The sequence below is a fragment of the Platalea leucorodia genome (assembly GCF_965183815.1).
Source record: "Platalea leucorodia genome assembly, contig: HAP1_HAP1_SCAFFOLD_564, whole genome shotgun sequence".
In the NCBI taxonomy this organism is placed as follows: Eukaryota; Metazoa; Chordata; class Aves; order Pelecaniformes; family Threskiornithidae; genus Platalea; species Platalea leucorodia.
The window spans coordinates 1-26,677 of NW_028121051.1; the positions used below are offsets into that span (position 1 = coordinate 1).

General features: G+C 67.4%; 1 protein-coding gene across 1 annotated transcript; it reads left to right on the forward strand.

The window, feature by feature from the left end:
• Window positions 1-286: 286 nt before the first annotated feature.
• NPHS1 (NPHS1 adhesion molecule, nephrin) lies at window positions 287-26,661 on the forward strand (the record flags this gene model as incomplete). Its single annotated transcript, XM_082339217.1, is given in 21 exon segments — window positions 287-424; window positions 501-586; window positions 938-1,041; window positions 1,951-2,072; window positions 6,040-6,211; window positions 8,093-8,250; window positions 9,218-9,356; window positions 11,099-11,223; window positions 11,304-11,472; window positions 12,331-12,460; window positions 13,824-13,996; window positions 15,279-15,419; window positions 17,943-18,083; window positions 19,767-19,768; window positions 19,770-19,889; window positions 21,225-21,365; window positions 21,367-21,403; window positions 22,296-22,455; window positions 23,672-23,931; window positions 24,626-24,737; window positions 26,212-26,661. Coding segments are annotated over 21 exon segments (3,080 nt in total), but the record flags the coding sequence as incomplete, so codon positions are not given.
• Between the last annotated feature and the right edge of the window lie 16 nt (window positions 26,662-26,677).

The following is a 26,677-nucleotide window of genomic DNA, read 5'->3' on the forward strand; positions in this document are numbered from 1 at the left end:
CCCAGTATGAGCCAGTATGGACTGGTATGGCTCGTTATAGGCCAATACGGCCCAGTATGAGCCAGTATGGACCAGTGCGAGCCCCTATGGACCAGTACAGGCCAACACGGCCCAGTCTGGCCCAGTGTGAGCCACTATGGCCCAGTATAGGCCAATAGGGGCCAATACGGCCCAGTATGAGCCAGTATGGACCAGTGCAAGCCCCTATGGACCAGTACAGGCCAACACGGTTCAGTATAGGCCAATATGGCCCAGTACGGCCCAGTATAGGCCAATAGGGGCCAGTATGGCCCAGTATGAGGCAGTATGGACTGGTATGGCTCGTTATAGGCCAATACGGCCCAGTATGAGCCAGTATGGACCAGTGCGAGCCCCTGTGGACCAGTACAGGCCAACATGGTTCAGTATAGGCCAATATGGCCCAGTACGGCCCAGTATAGGCCAATAGGGGCCAGTATGGCCCAGTATGAGGCAGTATGGACTGGTATGGCTCGTTATAGGCCAATACGGCCCAGTATGAGCCAGTATGGACCAGTGCGAGCCCCTATGGACCAGTACAGGCCAACACGGCCCAGTCTGGCCCAGTGTGAGCCACTATGGCCCAGTATAGGCCAATAGGGGCCAATACGGCCCAGTATGAGCCAGTATGGACCAGTGCGAGCCCCTGTGGACCAGTACAGGCCAACACGGTTCAGTATAGGCCAATATGGCCCAGTACAGCCCAGTATAGGCCAATAGGGGCCAGTATGGCCCAGTATGAGCCAGTATGGACTGGTATGGCTCGTTATAGGCCAATACGGCCCAGTATGAGCCAGTATGGACCAGTGCGAGCCCCTATGGACCAGTACAGGCCAACACGGCCCAGTCTGGCCCAGTCCAGCCCAGTCTGGCCCAGTCTGGCCCAGTCTGGCCCCTGAGCCCGCCCCCCCCGCCCCAGCCTGACCCCGCAGAGCCAGGCCCACGGCCAGCGCCTCGTTTGCTCGGCCGCTAACGAGGCCGGGCCGGCCCCGACGGAGGCCAGCATCACCCTCGACGTCCTCTGTGAGTCACCCCAACGCCCCGGGGCCCCCCAATACCCCCGGGGCCCCCCAGTACCCCCTGGGACCCCCCAATACCCCCGGGGCCCCCCAATACCCCCGGGGCCCCCCAGTACCCCCCGGGACCCCCCAATATCCCTCAGGACCCCCCAATACCCCCGGGGCCCCCCAGTACCCCCTGGGACCCCCCAATACCCCCGGGGCCCCCCAGTACCCCCGGGGACCCCCAATACCCCCGGGGACCCCCCCAATATCCCTCAGGACCCCCAATACCCCCAGGGACCCCTAAATACCCCCTGGAGACCCCCCAATACCCCCTGGGACCCCCCAATCCCGCCCGGGACCCCCCAAATCCCCCCTGGGGACCCCCCAATACCCTGAGGGACCCCTAAATACCCCCGAGGACCCCCAATACCCCCAGGGACCCCCCAATACCCCCTGGGGACCCCCCAATACCCCTGTAACCCCTAAATACCCCCTGGGACCCCCCAATACCCCTGGGGACCCCCCAATACCCCCTGGGACCCCCCAAATACCCCCGAGACCCCCAAAACCCCCAGGGACCCCCCAATACCCCCCGGGACCCCTAAATACCCCCCGGGACCCCTAAATACCCTCCCAGTGCCTCCCAGTATCCCCCAGTCCCCACTCACAAAGGCACCAGCCCCTGCCAGTGCCCCCTTAAGCCCCCCCAGTGCCTCCCAGTCCCCCCCAGTCCCCACCCACGAAGGCACTGGCCCCTCCCAGTGCCCCTCAAGACCCCCCCCAGTGCCCCCCAGTCCCCACCCCGAAGGCCCTGGACCCTCCCAGTGCCTCCCAGTCACCCCCAGTCCCCCTCAGTCACCCCCAACCCCCCCCCCCCATGGAGGCTCTGGGCCTTCCCAGTGCCTCCCAGTCTAACCAGTGCCTCCAGTTCCCCCCAGCCCACCCATCATCGAGGGACTGGAGTCACCCCACGTGCGGGCGGGGGACACCCTGCGACTGGTCTGCCTCGTCCGGGGGGGCAACCCCCCTCCCATTCTGCAGTGGGAGAAGGTACTGGGGGCACTGGGAACACTGGGATGGGGAAGCAGGGGCACTGGGGGCACTGGGACAAGGTACTGGGGCACTGGGACAAGGTACTGGGGTTACTGGGAGCACTGGGATAAGGTACTGGGGCACTGGGACAAGGTACTGGGGTTACTGGGAGCACTGGGATGGGAAAGTAGGGGCACTGAGGGTGCTGGGGGCACTGGGACAAGGCACTGGGAGCACTGGGGTGAGGAAGAAGGGGCACTAGGGGCACTGGGACAAGGTACTGGGGTTACTGGGAGCACTGGGGTGAGGAAGCAGGGGCACTGGGGGCACTGGGACAAGGTACTGGGGCACTGGGACAAGGTACTGGGGTTACTGGGAGCACTGGGATGGGAAAGTAGGGGCACTGAGGGTGCTGGGGGCACTGGGACAAGGTACTGGGAGCAGTGGGGTGAGGAAGAAGGGGCACTAGGGGCACTGGGACAAGGTACTGGGGTTACTGGGAGCACTGGGGTGAGGAAGCAGGGGCACTGGGGGTACTGGGAGCACTGGAATGGGGAAGCAGGGGCACTGGGGGTACTAGGAGCACTGGGAGATGGGCACTGGGAGGGACTGGGAGCACTGGAATGTGGCACTGGGAGCACTGGGAACACTGGGATGGGGAAGTAGAGGCACTGGGGGCACTGGGACAAGGTACTGGGGACACTGGGAACACTGGGATGGGGAAGTAGAGGCACTGGGGGCACTGGGAACACTGTGACAAGGTGCTGAGGGCACTGGGAGCAGTGGGAGCACTGGGATGTGTCACTGGGAGTCCTGGTCTGTGGCACTGGGAGGGACTGGGAGCGGCGGGAGGTGGGCACTGGGAGGCACTGGGAGGCACTGGGAGCACTGGGAGGTGGTCCCTGACCCCCCCGCGCAGGACGGGGTGCCGCTGGCGGGGTCCTGGGTGACGGAGGGGCACCCCGGGGTGGGAGAGGGCACTGGGAGCACTGGTCTGTGGCACTGGGAGGGACTGGGAGCGGCGGGAAGTGGGCACTGGGAGGCACTGGGAGGCACTGGGAGCACTGGGAGGTGGTCCCTGACCCCCCCGCGCAGGATGGGGTGCCGCTGGCGGGGTCCTGGGTGACGGAGGGGCACCCCGGGGTGGGAGAGGGCACTGGGAGCACTGGTCTGTGGCACTGGGAGGGACTGGGAGCGGCGGGAGGTGGGCACTGGGAGGCACTGGGAGGCACTGGGAGGCACTGGGAGGCACTGGGAGCACTGGGGGGTGGTCCCTGACCCCCCCCACGCAGGACGGGGTGCCGCTGGCGGGGTCCTGGGTGACGGAGGGGCACCCCGGGGTGGGAGAGGGCACTGGGAGCACTGGTCTGTGGCACTGGGAGGGACTGGGAGCGGCGGGAAGTGGGCACTGGGAGGCACTGGGAGGCACTGGGAGCACTGGGAGGTGGTCCCTGACCCCCCCGCGCAGGACGGGGTGCCGCTGGCGGGGTCCTGGGTGACGGAGGGGCACCCCGGGGTGGGAGAGGGCACTGGGAGCACTGGTCTGTGGCACTGGGAGGGACTGGGAGCGGCGGGAGGTGGGCACTGGGAGGCACTGGGAGGCACTGGGAGCACTGGGGGGTGGTCCCTGACCCCCCCGCGCAGGACGGGGTGCCGCTGGCGGGGTCCTGGGTGACGGAGGGGCACCCCGGGGTGGGAGAGGGCACTGGGAGCACTGGTCTGTGGCACTGGGAGGGACTGGGAGCGGCGGGAGGTGGGCACTGGGAGGCACTGGGAGGCACTGGGAGCACTGGGAGGTGGTCCCTGACCCCCCCGCGCAGGACGGGGTGCCGCTGGCGGGGTCCTGGGTGACGGAGGGGCACCCCGGGGTGGGAGAGGGCACTGGGAGCACTGGTCTGTGGCACTGGGAGGGACTGGGAGCGGCGGGAGGTGGGCACTGGGAGGCACTGGGAGGCACTGGGAGGCACTGGGAGCACTGGGAGGTGGTCCCTGACCCCCCCGCGCAGGACGGGGTGCCGCTGGCGGGGTCCTGGGTGACGGAGGGGCACCCCGGGGTGGGAGAGGGCACTGGGAGCACTGGTCTGTGGCACTGGGAGGGACTGGGAGCGGCGGGAGGTGGGCACTGGGAGGCACTGGGAGCACTGGGAGGTGGTCCCTGACCCCCCCGCGCAGGACGGGGTGCCGCTGGCGGGGTCCTGGGTGACGGAGGGGCACCCCGGGGTGGGAGAGGGCACTGGGAGCACTGGTCTGTGGCACTGGGAGGGACTGGGAGCGGCGGGAGGTGGGCACTGGGAGGCACTGGGAGGCACTGGGAGCACTGGGAGGTGGTCCCTGACCCCCCCGCGCAGGACGGGGTGCCGCTGGCGGGGTCCTGGGTGACGGAGGGGCACCCCGGGGTGGGAGAGGGCACTGGGAGCACTGGTCTGTGGCACTGGGAGGGACTGGGAGCGGCGGGAGGTGGGCACTGGGAGGCACTGGGAGGCACTGGGAGGCACTGGGAGCACTGGGAGGTGGTCCCTGACCCCCCCGCGCAGGACGGGGTGCCGCTGGCGGGGTCCTGGGTGACGGAGGGGCACCCCGGGGTGGGAGAGGGCACTGGGAGCACTGGTCTGTGGCACTGGGAGGGACTGGGAGCGGCGGGAGGTGGGCACTGGGAGGCACTGGGAGCACTGGGAGGTGGTCCCTGACCCCCCCGCGCAGGACGGGGTGCCGCTGGCGGGGTCCTGGGTGACGGAGGGGCACCCCGGGGTGGGAGAGGGCACTGGGAGCACTGGTCTGCGGCACTGGGAGGGACTGGGAGTGGCGGGAGGTGGGCACTGGGAGGCACTGGGAGGCACTGGGAGCACTGGGAGGTGGTCCCTGACCCCCCCGCGCAGGACGGGGTGCCGCTGGCGGGGTCCTGGGTGACGGAGGGGCACCCCGGGGTGGGAGAGGGCACTGGGAGCACTGGTCTGTGGCACTGGGAGGGACTGGGAGCGGCGGGAGGTGGGCACTGGGAGGCACTGGGAGGCACTGGGAGGCACTGGGAGGCACTGGGAGCACTGGGGGGTGGTCCCTGACCCCCCCCACGCAGGACGGGGTGCCGCTGGCGGGGTCCTGGGTGACGGAGGGGCACCCCGGGGTGGGAGAGGGCACTGGGAGCACTGGTCTGTGGCACTGGGAGGGACTGGGAGCGGCGGGAAGTGGGCACTGGGAGGCACTGGGAGGCACTGGGAGCACTGGGAGGTGGTCCCTGACCCCCCCGCGCAGGACGGGGTGCCGCTGGCGGGGTCCTGGGTGACGGAGGGGCACCCCGGGGTGGGAGAGGGCACTGGGAGCACTGGTCTGTGGCACTGGGAGGGACTGGGAGCGGCGGGAGGTGGGCACTGGGAGGCACTGGGAGGCACTGGGAGGCACTGGGAGGCACTGGGAGCACTGGGGGGTGGTCCCTGACCCCCCCCACGCAGGACGGGGTGCCGCTGGCGGGGTCCTGGGTGACGGAGGGGCACCCCGGGGTGGGAGAGGGCACTGGGAGCACTGGTCTGTGGCACTGGGAGGGACTGGGAGCGGCGGGAAGTGGGCACTGGGAGGCACTGGGAGGCACTGGGAGCACTGGGAGGTGGTCCCTGACCCCCCCGCGCAGGACGGGGTGCCGCTGGCGGGGTCCTGGGTGACGGAGGGGCACCCCGGGGTGGGAGAGGGCACTGGGAGCACTGGTCTGTGGCACTGGGAGGGACTGGGAGCGGCGGGAGGTGGGCACTGGGAGGCACTGGGAGGCACTGGGAGCACTGGGGGGTGGTCCCTGGCCCCCCCCCGCGCAGGACGGGGTGCCGCTGGCGGGGTCCTGGGTGACGGAGGGGCACCCCGGGGTGGGAGAGGGCACTGGGAGCACTGGTCTGTGGCACTGGGAGGGACTGGGAGCGGCGGGAGGTGGGCACTGGGAGGCACTGGGAGGCACTGGGAGCACTGGGAGCACTGGGAGGTGGTCCCTGACCCCCCCGCGCAGGACGGGGTGCCGCTGGCGGGGTCCTGGGTGACGGAGGGGCACCCCGGGGTGTCGCGGAGCCGGGTGACGATGACGGTGGCCCCCGGCGACGACGGGGCCACCCTGCGCTGCCACGCCCACACCCCCCTCCCCCCCGGGGGGGGCAGCGCCAGCGTCACCCTCAGCGTCTCCTGTGAGTGGGGGATACTGGGAGGCACTGGGAGGACTGGGAGGGCGGGTTGGGGGCTCTGGGTTGGCCTGGGAGGCTGGACTGGGAGGTTAAAGTTGGACTGGGAGGCACTGGGAGGACTGGGAGGCTGGACTGGGAGGTTAAAGTTGGACTGGGAGGCACTGGGAGGCACTGGGAGGCTGGACTGGGAGGTTAAAGTTGGACTGGGATGCACTGGGAGGACTGGGAGGCTGGACTGGGAGGTTAAAGTTGGACTGGGAGGCACTGGGAGGACTGGGAGGCTGGACTGGGAGGTTAAAGTTGGACTGGGAGGCACTGGGAGGCACTGGGAGGGCAGGTTGGGGGCTCTGGGTTGGCCTGGGAGGCTGGACTGGGAGGTTAAAGTTATACTGGGAGGCACTGGGAGGACTGGGAGGCTGGACTGGGAGGTTAAAGTTGGACTGGGAGGCACTGGGTTGGCCTGGGAGGCTGGACTGGGAGGTTAAAGTTGGACTGGGAGGCACTGGGAGGACTGGGAGGCTGGATTGGGAGGTTAAAGTTGGACTGGGAGGCACTGGGAAGACTGGGAGGCTGGACTGGGAGGTTAAAGTTGGACTGGGAGGCACTGGGAGGACTGGGAGGCTGGACTGGGAGGTTAAAGTTGGACTGGGAGGCACTGGGAGGACTGAGAGGGCGGGTTGGGGGCTCTGGGTTGAACTGGGAGGCTGGACTGGGAGGTTAAAGTTGGACTGGGAGGCACTGGGAGGACTGGGAGGCTGGACTGGGAGGTTAAAGTTGGACTGGGAGGCACTGGGAGGCACTGGGAGGGCAGGTTGGGGGCTCTGGGTTGGCCTGGGAGGCTGGACTGGGAGGTTAAAGTTATACTGGGAGGCACTGGGAGGACTGGGAGGCTGGACTGGGAGGTTAAAGTTGGACTGGGAGGCACTGGGTTGGCCTGGGAGGCTGGACTGGGAGGTTAAAGTTGGACTGGGAGGCACTGGGAGGACTGGGAGGCTGGATTGGGAGGTTAAAGTTGGACTGGGAGGCACTGGGAAGACTGGGAGGCTGGACTGGGAGGTTAAAGTTGGACTGGGAGGCACTGGGAGGGCGGGTTGGGGTCTCTGGGTTGGCCTGGGAGGCTGGACTGGGAGGTTAAAGTTATACTGGGAGGCACTGGGGATACTGGGAAGCCAGACTGGGAGCTCTAGGGTGTACTGGGAGCTCAGTCTGGGAGGTCAAGGTTATACTGGGAGGCACTGGGGATACTGGGAAGCCAGACTGGGAGCCACTGGGTGTACTGGGAGGCCAGACTGGGAGGTCAAGGTTATACTGGGAGGCACTGGGGATACTGGGAAGCCAGAGTGGGAGCTCAAGGGTGTACTGGGAGCTCAGACTGGGAGGTCAAGGTTATACTGGGAGGCACTGGGGATACTGGGAAGCCAGAGTGGGAGCTCAAGGGTGTACTGGGAGCTCAGACTGGGAGGTCAAGGTTATACTGGGAGGCACTGGGGATACTGGGAAGCCAGACTGGGAGCCACTGGGTGTACTGGGAGGCCAGACTGGGAGGTCAAGGTTATACTGGGAGGCACTGGGGATACTGGGAAGCCAGACTGGGAGCCACTGGGTGTACTGGGAGGCCAGACTGGGAGGTCAAGGTTATACTGGGAGGCACTGGGGATACTGGGAAGCCAGACTGGGAGCTCAAGGGTGTACTGGGAAGCCAGACTGGGAGCTCTGGGTTGGACTGGGAGCCACTGGGTGCACTGGAAGCCCAAAGTGGGATCCCCCAGCTATATTAGGGGGCCATACTGGGGTCCCTTAGCTATACTGGGAGGCACTGGGGGTACTGGGAGGCCATACTGGGAGCACTGGGTTATACTGGGAGGCCGGACTGGTGTCGCCCAGACCCGCCGGCCGAGGTGACGATCGCGGGGACCCCGACGGTGGCGGAGAACGGGACGGTGACCCTGTCCTGCACCAGTGCTCCCAGTAACCCCCCAGTCCGGCTGCGCTGGTGGCTGGCGGGGAGGGAACTGGCGCCCACCGAGGTCACCCGCACCCAGGTGAGCCCGGGGGGGGGTCCCATGGGTGGGGGGTCCCTGGGGGGGGGGGGTCCCTGGGGGGGGGGTTCCTGGGTGCCTGGGTCCTTTGGTGGGGGGTCCCATGGGTGGGGGGTCCCGTGGGTGGGGGATCCCTGGGGGGGGGGTCCCATGGGTGGGGGGTCCCGGGGGGCGGGGTCCCTGGGGTGGGGGGTCCCTGGGGGGGGGGGGTCCCTGGGGGGGGGGTCCCTGGGGTGGGAGGGGTCCCTGGGGGGGGGGGGTCCCATGGGTGGGGGTCCCATGGGTGGGGGATCCCTGGATGGGGGTCCCATGGGTGGGTGGGGGTCCCATGGGTGGGGGTCCCGTGGGTGGGGGGTCCCTGGGGGGGGGGGTCCCTGGGGGGGGGTCCCGTGGGTGGGGGGTCCCTGGATGGGGGTCCCATGGGTGGGTGGGGGTCCCATGGGTGGGGGTCCCGTGGGTGGGGGGTCCCTGGGGGGGGGGGTCCCTGGGGGGGGGTCCCGTGGGTGGGGGGTCCCTGGATGGGGGTCCCATGGGTGGGTGGGGGTCCCATGGGTGGGGGTCCCGTGGGTGGGGGGGGGTCCTGGGTGCCTGGGTCCTTTGGTGGGGGGTCCCATGGGTGGGGGGGTCCCATGGGTGAGGGGAGCTCCCATGGGTGGGGGGTCCCTGGGTGGGTGGGGTCCATGGGTGGGGGGTCCCTGGGGGGGGTCTCATGGGTGGGGGTCCCATGGGTGGGAGGGGTCCCATGGGTGGGGGGGGGGGGGTCCCATAGGTGGGGGCTCCCATGGGTGACGGTCCCGTGGGGGGGGGTATCCCATGGGTGGGGGGGATCCCTGGGGGGGGGTTCCATGGGGGGGGGGTCCCATGGGTGGGGGGTCCCTGGATGGGGGGGTCCCATGGGTGGGGGGGTCCCTGTGGGGGGGTCCGGTGGGCGGGGTGACCCCATGACCCCGGTGACCCCGGTGCCCCGCAGGCGGAGGGGCGTGGCTGGGTGACGGTCTCCAACGTCACCGTGCGGGGGCGGCGGCGGGAGCACGGGCGCCCCCTGGTGTGCGAGGCCGCGGCCCCCGGGCTGGGCACCCGCAGCGCCAGCCTCCTGCTCAGCGTCACCCGTGGGTGCTGGGGGCACTGGGAGGGACTGGGAGGGACTGGGAGGGGAGTGGGGTATACTGGGATGGGGCTGGGAGGGACTGGGGGGGACTGGGAGGGAACTGGGGAATACTGGGATGGGGCTGGGAGGGACTGGGGGGCACTGGGGGGGACTGGGAGTAGCTGGGAGGGGGCTGGGAGGGACTGGGAGGGGACTGGAGAATACTGGGAGGGGGCTGGGAGGGGACTGGGAGGGACTGGGGTATACTGGGATGGGGCTGGGAGGGACTGGGGGGGACTGGGGGGCACTGGGAGGGGCTGGGAGGGGGCTGGGAGGGACTGGGAGGGGACTGGGGGGCACTGGGAGGGGACTGGGAGGGACTGGGGGGGACTGGGATGGGGCTGGGAGGGATTGGGGGGCACTGGGGGGGACTGGGAGGGGGCTGGGAGGGACTGGGAGGGTCTGGGAGGGGACTGGGGGGCACTGGGAGGGGCTGGGAGGGACTGGGGGGCACTGGGAGGGAACTGGGGAATACTGGGATGGGGCTGGGAGGGGACTGGGAGGGACTGGGGTATACTGGGATGGGGCTGGGAGGGACTGGGGGGCACTGGGGGGGACTGGGAGTAGCTGGGAGGGGGCTGGGAGGGACTGGGAGGGGACTGGAGAATACTGGGAGGGGGCTGGGAGGGGACTGGGAGGGACTGGGGTATACTGGGATGGGGCTGGGAGGGATTGGGGGGCACTGGGGGGGACTGGGAGGGAACTGGGGAATACTGGGATGGGGCTGGGAGGGACTGGGGGGCACTGGGGGGGACTGGCAGTAGCTGGGAGGGGGCTGGGAGGGACTGGGAGGGACTGGGGTATACTGGGATGGGGCTGGGAGGGATTGGGGGGCACTGGGGGGGACTGGGAGGGGGCTGGGGAATACTGGGATGGGGCTGGGAGGGACTGGGGGGCACTGGGGGGGACTGGGAGTAGCTGGGAGGGGGCTGGGAGGGACTGGGAGGGGACTGGAGAATACTGGGAGGGGGCTGGGAGGGGACTGGGAGGGACTGGGGTATACTGGGATGGGGCTGGGAGGGATTGGGGGGCACTGGGGGGGACTGGGAGGGAACTGGGGAATACTGGGATGGGGCTGGGAGGGACTGGGGGGCACTGGGGGGGACTGGCAGTAGCTGGGAGGGGGTTGGGAGGGACTGGGAGGGGACTGGAGAATACTGGGCGGGGGCTGGGAGGGGACTGGGAGGGACTGGGGTATACTGGGATGGGGCTGGGAGGGATTGGGGGGCACTGGGGGGGACTGGGAGGGGACTGGGAGGGTCTGGGGGGGACTGGGGAATACTGGGAGGGGAATGAGATGGACGGGGAGGGTACTGGGGTATACTGGAAGGGGACTGGGAGGGGGCTGGGAGGGACTGGGAAAGGCTGGGAGGGACTGGGAGGGGACTGGGAGGGTCTGGGTTATATTGGGAGGGGACTGAGAGGGGATTAGGGGTCACTGGGAGGGGACTGGGCTATACTGGGAGGGGTTTAGGAGGGACTATGAGGGGACTGGCGGGCACTGGGAGGGACTGGGATATACTGGGAGGGGAATAGGGGGCACTGGGATGGACTGGGAGTGACTGGGAAGGGATTGGGGGAGGACTGGGCCATACTGGTGTGTGGCAGGAAGAAGAAACTGGTCCATACTGGAAACTTGGGGGTAGGGGGGTGTGGCCGGGGGGGGGGGGGGGCGGGGTTACCACAGGCCACGCCCCCCCTCAGACCCCCCCCAGGAGCTGTGGTTGGAGGCCCCGCCCCCCAACGCCACCTTTCGGGTGGGGGCGCGGCTCCGCCTCGCTTGCCACGCCCGCGGTGGCCACCCCGCCCCCCGCCTCACCTGGTCCAAGGTGGGCCCCTCCCCCACCCCCACCCCCCCCCGTGACACCCATGGGTGCCCCCCACCCACCCCCCACCCCCTCCCCCGCAGGACGGGCGGCCGCTGAAGGAGGGGACGCAGGTGGCCGAGGGGCCGGTGACCACGCGGGAGCTGGCGGTGACGGCAACGGCGAGCGACAACGGGGCCACCTACCGCTGCGAGGCCGGCGGGGACCCCCGCGGGGCCACCTTGGGTGCCCACACCCGCCTGCGCGTCCTCTGTGGGTGGGGCCGGCGGGTGGCCACCGGGCGGCCACCGGGTGGCTACGGGGTGGGGGTGGCCGCGGGGTGGCTACGGGGTGGCTACGGGGTGGTGGTGGCCATGGGGTGGCTATGGGGTGGTGGTGGCCATGGGGTGGCCGTGGGGTGCCCAGGGGGTGGTGGTGGCCATGGGGTGGCTGTGGGGTGGCCACGGGGTGGCTACGGGGTGGCTACGGGGTGGTGGTGGCCATGGGGTGGCTATGGGGTGGCCATGGGGTGATGGTGGCCATGGGGTGGCCGTGGGGTGATGGTGGCCATGGGATGGCCATGGGGTGGCTGTGGGAGGGTGGTGGCCATGGGGTGGCTACGGGGTGGCTACGGGGTGGTGGTGGCCATGGGGTGGCCATGGGGTGGCTACGGGGTGGCTATGGGGTGGTGGTGGCCATGGGGTGGCTACAGGGTGGCCATGGGGTGGTGGTGGCCATGGGGTGGCCATGGGGTGGCTATGGGGTGGTGGTGGCCATGGGGTGGCCACTGGGTGGCTACGGGGTGGTGGTGGCCGTGGAGTGGCTACGGGGTGGTGGTGGCCATGGGGTGGCCATGGGGTGGCTACGGGGTGGTGGTGGCCATAGGGTGGCCATGGGGTGGCGGTGCTGCTGAGGTGGCCATGGGGGGGGGGGCTGGTGGCCATGGGGTGGCGGTGGTGGCCATGGGGTGGCCATGGCGGGGGGGTGGTGGCCATGGGATGGTGGTGGTGGCCATGGGGTGGCGGTGGTGGCCATAGGGTGGCCATGGCGGGGGGGTGGTGGCCATGGGGGGGGGGCGGTGGCCCCGAGGTGGCCACCGCCGCCCCCCCCCGTCACCCCGTGTCCCCCCAGTCCCCCCGCTGTCGGTGGCCATCGCGGCGGCCCCCCGCGAGCCGCGGCCGGGGCAGACGCTGGTGCTGACCTGCCTGGCCGGCAGCGCCCACCCCGCCCCCGCCCTGCGCTGGCTGCGCCGCGGCCACCCGTGCGTCACCGCCCCCTGTCCCCCGTGACCCCCCCTGACCCCCGTGACCCCCCGTGACCCCCCGTGACCCCCGTGACCCCCCCGTGTCCCCCCATGTCCGCTCATGTCCCCCCGTGACCCCCCGTGACCCCCCGTGAGCCCTCGTGGCCCCCCGTGTGTCCCCGTGTCCCCGTGTCCCCAATGTGGCCCCATGTCCCCCCGTGTCCCCTCATGTCCCCCCGTGTACCCCCGTGTCCCCCGTGACCCCCCGTGACCCCCCGTGACCCCTCGTGACCCCTCGTGTCCCTCCGTGACCCCCCGTGACCCCTCGTGTCCCCCCGTGTCCCCCCGTGACCCCTCGTGTCCCCCTGTGTCCCCCCGTGACCCCCCGTAACCCCCGTGACCCCCATGACCCCTCGTAACCCCCCCATCCCCCCATGTCCCCTCATGTCCCCCCATGTCCCCTCATGTCCCCTCGTGACCCCCTGTGACCCCCCCGTGTCCCCCTGTGTCCCCCCGTGTCCCCCCGTGTCCCCTCGTGACCCCTCGTGACCCCCGTGACCCCTCGTGTCCCCCCGTGTCCCCCCGTTTCCCCCCGTGATGCCCGTGACCCCCGTGTCCCCTCGTGTCCCCCTGTGACCCCCCCGTGTCACCCCGTGTCCCCCCATGTCCCCTCGTGACCCCTCGTGACCCCTGTGACCCCTCGTGTCCCCGTGTCCCCAATGTGGCCACCCCTGGCCCCAATGTGGCCCCGTGACCCCCTGTGACCCCCGTGGCCCCATGTCCCCCCGTGACCCCATGTCCCCCGTGTCCCCCCCCGTCCCCAATGTGTCTCCGTGTCCCCCCGTGACCCCGTGTCCCCTTGTGTGTCCCCGTGTCCCCACATGACCCCCATGTCCCCATGTCCCCCTGTGACCCCTGTGACCCCATGTCCCCCCGTGTCCCCACATGACCCCCGTGACCCCCATGTCCCCCCATGTCCCCATGACCCCCATGACCCCCGTGACCCCATGACCCCCATGTCCCCATGTCCCTGTGTCCCCCAGTCCCCCCGTGACCCCGTGACCCCCATGTCCCCATGTCCCCCTGTGACCCCGGGACCCCGTGTCCCCCCATGACCCCGTGTCCCCCCGTGTCCCCGTGTCCCCACGTGACCCCCGTGTCCCCATGACCCCCGTGACCCCGTGTCCCCCCGTGACCCCCATGTCCCCATGTCCCCCCATGACCCCCGTGTCCCCATGACCCCCCGTGACCCCGTGTCCCCCCGTGTCCCCGTGTCCCCACATGACCCCCATGTCCCCATGTCCCCCCATGACCCCCGTGTCCCCATGACCCCCCGTGACCCCCACGCCCCCCCGTGACCCCCGTGACCCCGTGACCCCAGGCTGCCGGGCGAGCCCCTGCCCCCGGCGCCGGGGGCCTTCGGGGGGGTGACGGCGGGGACGCGCCTGCGGCTGCGGGTGGCGGTGGGGGACCAGGGCCAGCGCGTCACCTGCGAGGCCACCAGCCCCGCCCTGGGCGTGGCCGTCAGCGCCGCCCACCGCCTCCTCGTGCGCCGTGAGTGGGGACTGGGGGGACTGGGGGGGACTGGGAGGGACTGGGATAGACTGGGAGGGACTGGGAGGGGACTGGGATAGACTGGGAGGGACTGGGATAGATTGGGAGGGGAATGGGAGGGACTGGGAGGGACTGGGATATACTCGGAGGGGATGGGGGTATACTGGGAGGGACTGGGAGGCGACTGGGAGGGGACTGGGATAGACTGGGAGGGACTGGGATAGACTGGGAGGGACTGGGAGGGGACTGGGATATACTGGGAGGGACTGGGAGGCGACTGGGATAGACTGGGAGGGACTGGGATAGACTGGGAGGGATTGGGAGGGACTGGGATAGACTGGGAGGGACTGGGAGGGACTGGGATAGACTGGGGGGGACTGGGAGGCGACTGGAGGGGACTGGGAGGGACTGGGAGGGACTGGGATAGACTGGAGGGGACTGGGAGGCGACTGGAGGGGACTGGGAGGCGACTGGAATATACTGGGAGGGACTGGGGGGGACTGGGAGGGGACTGGGAGGTGACTGGGATAGACTGGGAGGGACTGGGAGGGGACTGGGATAGACTGGGAGGGACTGGGAGGGGGCTGGGAGGGACTGGGATAGACTGGGAGGGACTGGGAGGGGGCTGGGAGGGACTGGGAGGGGACTGAGATATACTGGGAGGGACTGGGAGGGGACTGGGATAGACTGGGAGGGACTGGGAGGTGACTGGGATAGACTGAGGGGAACTGGGAGGCGAATGGAGGGGACTGGGAGGCGACTGGGATAGACTGGGAGGGACTGGGAGGGCACGGGGGTATACTGGGAGGGACTGGGTGGGACTGGGATAGACTGGGAGGGGACTGGGAGGGACTGGGATAGACTGGGGGGGGACTGGGAGGGCTCTTTGGGGTTCCTGGGGGTTACTGGGAGGCACTGAGTGTTACTGGGAGGCACTGTTACTGGGAAGGCACTGCAAGGGCACTGGGGGTTACTGGGAGGGCTCTGTGGGGTTCCTGGGGCTTACTGGGAGGCACTGGGAGTTACTGGTGGTTACTGGGAAGGCTCTGCAAGGGCACTGGGGGTTACTGGGAGGCACTGGGAGGGCTCTGTCGGGTTCTTGGGGGTTACTGGGAGGCACTTAGTGTTACTGGGAGTTACTGGTGGTTACTGGGAAGGCCCTGCAAGGGCACCGGGGGTTACTGGGAGGCACTGGTAGGGCTCTGTGGGGTTCCTGGGGGTTGCTGGGAGGCACTGGGAGGGCTCCGCGGGGTTACTGGGAGCCGCCCCCCCCCCCCCCCAGATGCCCCCCAGTTCTCGGTGGGGGAGGGGGCGCTGGTGGTGGCGCGGGAGCACGGGGGGGTGCGGCTGCCCCTCGCCGTCCTCGCCCACCCCCCCGTCGAGAGCTGCGCCTGGAGCCTGGCCGGCCGCGCCCTCCTGCCCGGTGCGTACTGGGAGCACTGGGAGCACTGGGAGGGGGAGCTGGGGGGCGCTGGGAGACTCCGAGAGGGGATCTGGAGGCGTTAGGGAGGTGCTGGGAGGCACTGGGAGGTGCTGGGAGGTATTGGTAAGGGGTTATGGTGTTACTGGGAGGCACTGGGAGGTGCTGGGAGGCACTGGGAGGTATTGGTAAGGGGTTATGGTGTTACTGGGAGGCACTGGGAGGTGCTGGGAGGCACGGGGAGGTATTGGTAAGGGGTTATGGTGTTACTGGGAGGCACTGGGAGGCACTGGGAGGCACTGGGAGGTATTGGTAAGGGGTTATGGTGTTACTGGGAGGCACTGGGAGGTGCTGGGAGGCACTGGGAGGTATTGGTAAGGGGTTATGGTGTTACTGGGAGGCACTGGGAGGTGCTGGGAGGCACGGGGAGGTATTGGTAAGGGGTTATGGTGTTACTGGGAGGCACTGGGAGGTGCTGGGAGGCACTGGGAGGTATTGGTAAGGGGTTATGGTGTTACTGGGAGGCACTGGGAGGGGATCTGGAGGCACTGGGAGATACTGGGAGCACTGGGAGCACTGGGAGGGGGAGCTGGGGGGTGCTGGGAGACTCCGAGAGGGGATCTGGAGGCATTAGGGAGGTGCTGGGAGGCACTGGGAGGTATTGGTAAGGGGTTATGGTGTTACTGGGAGGCACTGGGAGGTGCTGGGAGGCACTGGGAGGTATTGGTAAGGGGTTATGGTGTTACTGGGAGGCACTGGGAGGTGCTGGAAGGCACGGGGAGGTATTGGTAAGGGGTTATGGTGTTACTGGGAGGCACTGGGAGGGGATCTGGAGGCACTGGGAGATACTGGGAGCACTGGGAGCACTGGGAGGGGGAGCTGGGGGGTGCTGGGAGACTCCGAGAGGGGATCTGGAGGCATTAGGGAGGTGCTGGGAGGCACTGGGAGGTATTGGTAAGGGGTTATGGTGTTACTGGGAGGCACTGGGAGGTGCTGGGAGGCACTGGGAGGTATTGGTAAGGGGTTATGGTGTTACTGGGAGGCACTGGGAGGTGCTGGGAGGCACTGGGAGGTATTGGTAAGGGGTTATGGTGTTACTGGGAGGCACTGGGAGGTGCTGGGAGGCACGGGGAGGTATTGGTAAGGGGTTATGGTGTTACTGGGAGGCACTGGGAGGCACTGGGAGGCACTGGGAGGTATTGGTAAGGGGTTATGGTGTTACTGGGAGGCACTGGGAGGTGCTGGGAGGCACTGGGAGGTATTGGTAAGGGGTTATGGTGTTACTGGGAGGCACTGGGAGGTGCTGGGAGGCACTGGGAGGTATTGGTAAGGGGTTATGGTGTTACTGGGAGGCACTGGGAGGTGCTGGGAGGCACTGGGAGGTATTGGTAAGGGGTTATGGTGTTACTGGGAGGCACTGGGAGGCACTGAGAGGCGCTGGGAGGTATTGGTAAGGGGTTATGGTGTTACTGGGAGGCACTGGGAGGGGATCTGGAGGCGTTAGGGAGGTGCTGGGAGGCACTGGGAGGTATTGGTAAGGGGTTATGGTGTTACTGGGAGGCACTGGGAGGTGCTGGGAGGTATTGGTAAGGGGTTATGGTGTTACTGGGCGGCACTGGGAGGGGATCTGGAGGCACTGGGAGGCACTGGGAGGTATTGGTAAGGGGTTATGGTGTTACTGGGAGGCACTGGGAGGGGGCTATGGGGTTACTGGAGGATACTGGGAAGCACTGGGAGGAGATCCGGAGGCACTGGGAGGTATTGGTAAGGGGTTATGGTGTTACTGGGAGGCACTGGGAGGGGATCTGGAGATGCTGGGAGGGGTTCTAGAGGCACTGGGGGAGTATGGTGTTACTGGGAGGCACTGGAAGGCATGGGGAGGGGGCTATGGGGTTACTGGGAGCACTGGGATGTACTGGGAGGCACTGGGAAAGGCCTATGGGGTTACTGGAAGGCATTGGGAGGGTGCTATAGGGTTACTGGGAGGCACTGGGAGGCATGTGGAAGGGGCTATGGGGTTACTGGGAGCACTGGGATGTACTGGGACGCACTGGGAAAGGCCTATGGTGTTACTGGGAGGCATTGGGAGGGTGCTATAGGGTTACTGGGAGGCACTGGGAGGCATGTGGAAGGGGCTATGGGGTTACTGGGAGCACTGGGAGGGACTGGGAGGGTGCTATGGGGTTACTGGGAGCACTGGGAGGGGGCTATGGCGTTACTGGGGGCACTGGGATGTACTGGGAGGCACTGGGAAAGGCCTATGGGGTTACTGGGAGGCACTGGGAAGGGAATATGGAGTTACTGGGAGCACTGGGAGGGGGCTATGGGGTTACTGGGGGCACTGGGATGTACTGGGAGGCACTGGGAAAGGCCTATGGCGTTACTGGGAGGCACTGGGAAGGGAATATGGAGTTACTGGGAGCACTGGGAGGGCACTGTGCCCCCCCCCCGACTCAGGGGGTCCCGGGGGGGGTGGGGGCGTGTCCCTGACCCCGCCCCTTGACCCCTGACCTCTGCCCCCCGCAGAGGGGTCCCCCCGTCACCGGCTGGTGGAGGGGGGGGGCCTGGACATCGCCAACGTCACCCGCGGGGACGCCGGCGCCTACGGGGTGGAGTGCCGCAACGCCGAGGGGGCGGCCAGCACCCACCTCCGCCTCCTCGTCCACTGTGAGCTGCCCCACGGCGCCCCACGGCGCCCTACAGCACCCTACAGCACCCTATAGCGCCCCACGGCGCCCCACGGCACCCTACAGCACCCTACAGCACCCTATAGCGCCCCATGGCACCCTACAGCACCCTACAGCACCCTACAGCACCCTATAGCGCCCCATGGTGCCCCATGGCACCCTACGGCACCCTACAGCACCCTATAGCACCCTATAGCGCCCCATGGCACCCTACAGCACCCTATAGTGCCCCACGGCGCCCCATGGCACCCTATAGCACCCTACAGCACCCTATAGCACCCCACGGCCCCCATAGCACCCTACACCACCCTATAGCACCCTACAGCACCCCACGGCCCCCATAGCACCCTACACCACCCTATAGCACCCTACACCACCCCATGGCCCCCATAGCACCCTATAGCACCCTACAGCACCCCACAGCCCCCATAGCCCCCTACAGCACCCTATACCACCCCACACCACCCCACAGCCCCCATAGCACCCTACAGCACCCTATACCACCCCACACCACCCCACGGCCCCCATAGCACCCTACACCACCCTATAGCACCCTACACCACCCTATAGCACCCTACGCCGCCCCACGGCCCCCATAGCACCCTACACCACCCTATAGCACCCTACAGCACCCCACAGCCCCCATAGCCCCCTACAGCACCCTATAGCACCCTACAGCACCCCACGGCCCCCATAGCCCCCTACAGCACCCTATAGCACCCTACACCACCCCACGGCCCCCATAGCACCCTACACCACCCTATAGCACCCTACACCACCCTATAGCACCCTACGCCACCCCACAGCCCCCATAGCACCCTACACCACCCTATAGCACCCTACACCACCCTATAGCACCCTACAGCACCCCACAGCCCCCATAGCACCCTACACCACCCTATAGCACCCTACGCCGCCCCACAGCCCCCATAGCACCCTACACCACCCTATAGCACCCTACAGCACCCCACAGCCCCCATAGCACCCTACACCACCCTATAGCACCCCACAGCCCCCATAGCACCCTACAGCACCCTATAGCACCCTACACCACCCCACAGCCCCCATAGCCCCCTACAGCACCCTATAGCACCCTACAGCACCCCACAGCCCCCATAGCCCCCTACAGCACCCTATAGCACCCTACACCACCCCACGGCCCCCATAGCCCCCTACAGCACCCTATAGCACCCTACAGCACCCCACGGCCCCCATAGCCCCCTACAGCACCCTATAGCACCCTACAGCACCCCACGGCCCCCATAGCCCCCTACAGCACCCTATAGCACCCTACACCACCCCACGGCCCCCATAGCCCCCTACAGCACCCTATAGCACCCTACAGCACCCCACGGCCCCCATAGCCCCCTACAGCACCCTATAGCACCCTACACCACCCCACGGCCCCCATAGCCCCCTACAGCACCCTATAGCACCCTACAGCACCCCACGGCCCCCATAGCCCCCTACAGCACCCTATAGCACCCTACAGCACCCCACGGCCCCCATAGCCCCCTACAGCACCCTATAGCACCCTACAGCACCCCACGGCCCCCATAGCCCCCTACACCACCCTATAGCACCCTACAGCACCCCACGGCCCCCATAGCCCCCTACAGCAGCCCGTGCCACCCCCTCCCGCCCTTGACCTTTGACCCCCCAGACCCCCCCCGCCATCGTGCGGGTGCCGGACCCGGTGGTGGTGGACGAGGGCGGGAGCGCGGAGCTGCTGTGCGAGGCCGAAGGCAGCCCCCTGCCCGCCGGCTGCCTGCGCTGGGGGCGCCTCGTACGGGGGGGCATCGGGGACGGGGGGGGCATGGGGGGCATGGGGACATGGGGGGACATGGGGACATGGGGGGGCATTGGGGACATGGGGACACGGGGGGGCATGGGGGGCATGGGGACATGGGGGGGCATTGGGGACATTGGGGACATGGGGGGACATGGGGACATGGGGGGGCATTGGGGACATGGGGACACGGGGGGGCATGGGGGGCATGGGGACATGGGGGGACATGGGGACACGGGGGGGCATGGGGGGCATGGGGACATGGGGGGGCATGGGGGACATGGGGGGGCATGGGGACATGGGGACACGGGGGGGCATGGGGGGCATGGGGACATGGGGGGGCATGGGGACATGGGGGGGCATTGGGGACATGGGGACACGGGGGGGGCATGGGGGGCATGGGGGGACATGGGGGGCATGGGGACATGGGGGGCATGGGGGGGCATTGGGGACATTGGGGCGTTGGGGACATGGGGGACATTGGGGGGCATGGGGGGACATGGGAGGGCATGGGGACATTGGGGACATGGGGGGACATTGGGGACATGGGGGCATGGGGGACATGGGGGGCATTGGGGACATGGGGGCGTTGGGGACATGGGGGGCATGGGGGGGCATTGGGGACATGGGGGACATGGGGACATGGGGGCGTTGGGGACATGGGGGGGCATTGGGGACATTGGGGACTTGGGGACAGTTGCGGACATTGGGGCGTTGGGGACATGGGGGACATTGGGGGGCATGGGGGGACATGGGGGGGCATGGGGACATTGGGGACATGGGGGACATTGGGGACATTGGGGACATGGGGGACATGGGGGGGCATTGGGGACATGGGGGGCATGGGGGACATGGGGGACATGGGGTTGGCATGGGGGACATGGGGACATTGGGGACGGGGGGTATTGGGGGACATGGGGACAGTTGGGGACATTGGGGACACGGGGGGCATTGGGGACATTGGGGATATTGGGGGACATGGGGGGGCATTGGGGACATGGGGGACATGGGGACATTTGGGGACATGGGGGGACGGGGGGACAGGGGGACATTGGGGACATGGGGGGACATGGGGGGACATGGGGGGACATGAGGGGACGGGGGACAGGGGGACATGGGGACATGGGGACACGGGGGGACATGGGGACATGGGGACATGGGGGACATGGGGGGACATGAGGGGATATGGGGGGGACATGGGGACACGGGGGGGTCACAGGGGGACATGGGGGGGACACGGGGGGACACGGGGGGGCCGGGGGGGGGACACGGGGGGGACATTGGGACACGGGGGGGACACGGGGGGGGGTGACGGCGTCCCCGTCCCCGCAGGCGGAGGCGGGGGCGGGGGCCGAGGGGCTCCCCGGGGAGCTGCAGGCCGAGGGGGGCCCCCCCGTGGGGCGCCTGCGGGTGCGGGGGGCGCGGCGGGAGCTGGGGGGCCCCTACGAGTGCCGCGTCGACACCGGGGTGCCGCCCCCCCGCCCGCGCCATCGTCCGCCTCGTCGTCCGCTGTGGGTGCCGCCGGGGGGGGTGGGGGGGGGGGGCGGGGCGAGGGGGGGGCAGCCAATGAGGGATGTGGAATGGGGGGGGGGCACCCAATGGGGCCCAGTTGGGGATGTCTGGGGGGGGGGGGGGGGGGCACCCAACTGGGGATGTCCATGGGGGGGGCACCCAATGGGGGGGGCACCCAGTTGGGGATGTCTGGGGGGGTGGGGGCACCCAATGGGGGGGCACCCAGTTGGGGATGTCTATGGGGGGGGGGCACCCAATGGGGGCACCCAATGGGGGGGCACCCAACTGGGGATGTCCATGGGGGGGGCACCCAATGGGGGGGCACCCAGTTGGGGATGTCCATGGGGGGGGCACCCAATGGGAGGGCACCCAACTGGGGATGTCCATGGGGGGGGCACCCAATGGGGGGGCACCCAGTTGGGGATGTCCATGGGGGGGGCACCCAATGGGGGGGGCACCCAATTAGGGACATCCATGGGAGGGGCACCCAATGGGGGGGCACCCAATTAGGGACATCCATGGGAGGGGCACCCAATGGGGGCACCCAATGGGGGGGCACCCAGTTGGGGATGTCCATGGGGGGAGCACCCAATGGGAGACACCCAATAGAGGACATCAATGGGGGGGGCACCCAATAGGGGCACCCAATGAGGGACATCCATGGGGGGGGGCACCCAATGGGAGACACCCAATTGAGGGGCACCCAATGGGGGGGCACCCAAAGAGGGGAGAACCAATGAGGGGACACGAGGGAGAGGGGAGACACCCAATGGGGGGACACCCAAGGGGGGGGACAATCATGGGGACGCTGAGGCCAGGGGGCACCCCAGGGTGGGGGAGGGGGGGGGGGGGGGGCCAATCCCAGCCCTTCCCCCCTCCCCCCCCCCCAAGATGGCCCCGAGCTGGAGGCGGAGCCGGAGGCGGAGCCAGTGCCGGTGCTGGTGCCGGATGGGGCGGACACGGCGCAGCTGCGGTGCCGCGCCCAGGGCGTGCCCGGGGTGCAGCTGCGCTGGGAGCACCGGGGCCACCCGCTGCGCCCCGAGGAGGCCAGGTACCCCAGCTAGGCCAGACTGGGCCCGACTGGGCCCAACTGGGCCAAACCGGCCCAAACCCAAACCAACAGGGCCCGATCGGAGCCAACCAGGGCCAAACCAGTCCCAACTGGGCCAAACCAGAGCCAACTGGGGCCAACTGGGCCAAACCAGAGCCAACCGGGGCCAACTGGGCCAAACCAGTCCCAACTGGGCCAAAACAGACCCAACTGGGGCCAACTGGGCCAAACCAGAGCCAACTGGGGCCAACTGGGCCCAACTGGGCCAAACCGGCCCAAACCCAAACCAACAGGGCCCGATCGGAGCCAACCAGGGCCAAACCAGTCCCAACTGGGCCAAACCAGAGCCAACTGGGGCCAACTGGGCCAAACCAGAGCCAACCGGGGCAACTGGAGCCAACTGGACCAAACCAGACCCAACCGGGGCCAACTGGGCCAAACCAGTCCCAACTGGGCCAAACAGACCGAACTGGGGCCAACTGGGCCAAACCAGAGCCAAAAGGGTCCAGTTGGAGCCAACTGGACCAAACCAGACCCAACTGGGGCCAACTGGGCCAAACCAGAGCCAACTGGGGCCAACTGGAACCAACTGGGCCAAACCAGACCCAACTGGGGCCAACTGGGCCAAACCAGAGCCAAAAGGGTCCAGTTGGAGCCAACTGGGCCAAACCAGACCCAACTGGGGCCAACTGGGCCAAACCAGTCCCACCAGGGCCAAACCAGACCCAACTGGGGCCAACTGGGCCAAACCAGAGCCAACTGGGGCCAACTGGGCCAAACCAGACCCAACTGGGGCCAACTGGAGCCAACTGGGCCAAACCAGACCCAACCGGGGCCAACCAGACCCAACTGGGACCAACCGGGGCCAACTGGGCCAAACCAGACCCAACTGGGGCCAACCAGGCCAACTGGGCCAAACCAGACCCAACTGGGCCCAATCAAACCCCACTGGGCCAAACTGGAACCAGCCAGGTTCAATCAGGGGCCAACTGGGTCCAACCAGACCCAACTGGGCTTAACTGGGGCCAACTGCACCAAACCAGGCCCAACTGGGCCAAATCAGATGCAATCAGGGCCCATCCAGAGCCAACTGGGGCCAACTGGGGCAACTGGGGCCGATTGGACCAGCCCAGTCCCAGTTCTGTCCCATCCCAGTCCCAGTTCTGCCCTGTCCCAGTCCCAGTTCTGCCCTAAACTGGTTCCGGTTCTACCCCAGGTTCCAGGAGCACCAGTGGCGCGAGGGTCCCTGGACCAGCAGCCTCCTCACCGTGGCAACATCACCCTGGATCGGGGCCCGCCTCCGTGACCAGTACCTAAACTGGGACCAGTACAAGAACCGAAACCGGCACCAGTACCAGAACTGGCACCAGGATGAGAACTGGGACCAGTACCAGAACTGGACCCTCAGCACCTTCGTCTGCGTCGCCCAGAATGCACTGGGCACCGTCCGGCGCCGCCTCCAGCTCCGGCTTGCTGGTACCGGCACTGGGAGGGGGTTACTGGTATCGGGGTGTTCATACTGGTATCAGGGGGTAGCTGGTACTGGGGGGTGGTATTAGTACTGGGAGGGGCATCTTGTACCAGTATTGAGAGGGTATTTGGTACTGGGGGGTTACTGTACCGGTAGGGGTGGGTACCAGTGTCAAGGGGAAAGCTCAGCTTGGTAATGGAGGAACTGGGATGAGACTGGATGGCACTGGGAGCACCTTGGGGGCACTGGGAGGGATATCGGGAGCACTGGGACGATGCAGTGGGCACTGGGAGGGTACTGGGAGGCACTGGCAGGGGACTGGGAAGGACTGGAGGGACACTGGGGACACTGGGAGGACTTTGGGGGGCACTGGGAGGGATATTGGGAGCACTGGGACAATGCAGTGGGGCACTGGGAGGGTACTGGGAGGCACTGGGAAGGAGATTGAGAGCACTGGGAGGATATTAGGGACACTGGGAGGATACTGGGAGGCACTGGGAGGATATTGAGGGTGCTGGGAGGATATTGGGGGCGCTGGGAGGATATTGGGGGCACTGGGAGGATACTGGGGAGTACTAGGAGGATACTGGGGGACACTGGGAGGAAACTGGGGAGCACTGGGAGGATACTGGGGGGCACTGGAGGAGATGGGGTCCCTCTGGGCTGTGGGGAACCCCTTGCCCCCCCCCCCCCCCCCAGACCGCCCAGACCCCCCTCAAGATCTGCGGGTGTCGGGGGTCACCCCCACCTCCCTCAGCCTCGCCTGGACCCCCGGCTTCGATGGGGGGCTGCCCCAGAGCTTCCTCGTCAGGTAAGGGGGGGCCCGACCCCCATGGGCACCCCAAAACCCCATGGGGACCCCCAAAACCCCATGGGGAGCCCCCCAAAAACCCTGCTGGGAGCCAGAAACCCTCATGAGATCCCTCCATGGGGCCTCAAAAGCTCAAGGAGACCCCAAAACACCCATGGGAGACCCCAAAATCCCTTGAGATCCCCCAAAAAACCCCATGAGGAACCCTCAAAAGCTCAAGGAGACCCCAAAATCTCTTGAGGTCCCCCCCAAAAGCCCATGAGGAGCCCTCAAAAGCTCAAGGAGACCCCAAAATCCCTTGGGAGACCCCAAAATCCCTTGAGTTCTCCCCAAAAAACCCATGAGGAACCCTCAAAAGCTCAAGGAGACCCCAAAATCCCTTGGGGTCCCCCCAAAAGCACCCATGAGGAACCCTCAACAGCTCAAGGAGACCCCAAAATCTCTTGGGAGACCCCAAAATCCCTTGAGTTCTCCCCAAAAAACCCATGAGGAACCCTCAAAAGCTCAAGGAGACCCCAAAATCTCTTGGGAGACCCCAAAATCCCTTGAGTTCTCCCCAAAAGCACCCATGAGGAACCCTCAACAGCTCAAGGAGACCCCAAAACACCCATGGGAGACCCCAAAATCCCTTGAGTTCTCCCCAAAAAACCCATGAGGAACCCTCAAAAGCTCAAGGAGACCCCAAAATCTCAAATCTCTTGAGGTCCCCCCCAAAAGCCCATGAGGAGCCCTCAAAAGCTCAAGGAGACCCCAAAATCCCTTGGGAGACCCCAAAATCCCTTGAGTTCTCCCCAAAAAACCCATGAGGAACCCTCAAAAGCTCAAGGAGACCCCAAAATCCCTTGGGGTCCCCCCAAAAGCACCCATGAGGAACCCTCAACAGCTCAAGGAGACCCCAAAACACCCATGGGAGACCCCAAAATCCCTTGAGTTCTCCCCAAAAAACCCATGAGGAACCCTCAAAAGCTCAAGGAGACCCCTAAATCCCTTGGGGTCCCCCCAAAAAACCCACGAGGAACCCTCAAAACCTCATGAGGAACCCTCAAAAGCTCAAGGAGACCCCAAAACCTCAAGGAGACCCCAAAATCTCTTGAGTTCCCCCCAAAAATCCCATGAGGAACCCTCAAAACTTCATGAGGAACCCTCAACAGCTCAAGGAGACCCCAAAATCCCATGGGAGACCCCAAAATCCCCCGAGGAACCCCCCAAAACCGCCTGGAGACCCCCCCCCGACCCCATTTCCGGCCCCCCCATGGGTGCCCTGCGTCACGTCCGGTCCGTTCAGCCCTCATTTCCGGTCCTCCTCAGGGTCCCAACCCCGCTTCCGGGTCCCCCTCCAATCCCGTCCCCTCCATTTCCGGTCTCCCAGTGGGGCATTCACGGAAGTTCCGGTGACGCGGGGTCCATTTCCGGCACGGTTCTTTCCCACTTCCGGTCCGCCCACCCCTCACTTCCGGTCTTCCCCCACCCCCAGCGCGAAGGGCCCCGGGGCCCCGCCCCCTCCCGCCACCCTCCTCGCGCCTGGCCACACCCTGACGCTGGGGGGGCTCCGCCCCGCCACGCCCTATGACGTCACTGTGAGGGCGCGCAACGCCCGCGGCGACAGCGCGGCCGCCGTCATCAGAGCCGTCACTTCCGGTAAGGGGGGGAAGGCGGGGCCGGAAACGGTGGGCGGGGACAGGAAATGGGTTCAAAACGGAAACGGGTTGAGGCGGCGGAAGCGGAAATTGCGCGAGGGACCGGAAGTAGACCGGAAATGCATCTCCGGACCGGAAGAGGCTCATGGGGTGGGAGGCGGAACCGGAAGTTGCGCCGGAAATGCTCCGATCCGGAAGTGGTCTGCATTCGGGGGTGGCCACCGGAAGTGGGCGGGCAGCTGGCGGAAGTCGGTTGCAAGCGGAAATCGTAGGCCGCAAAACCGGAAGTTGGGTGGCTGGACC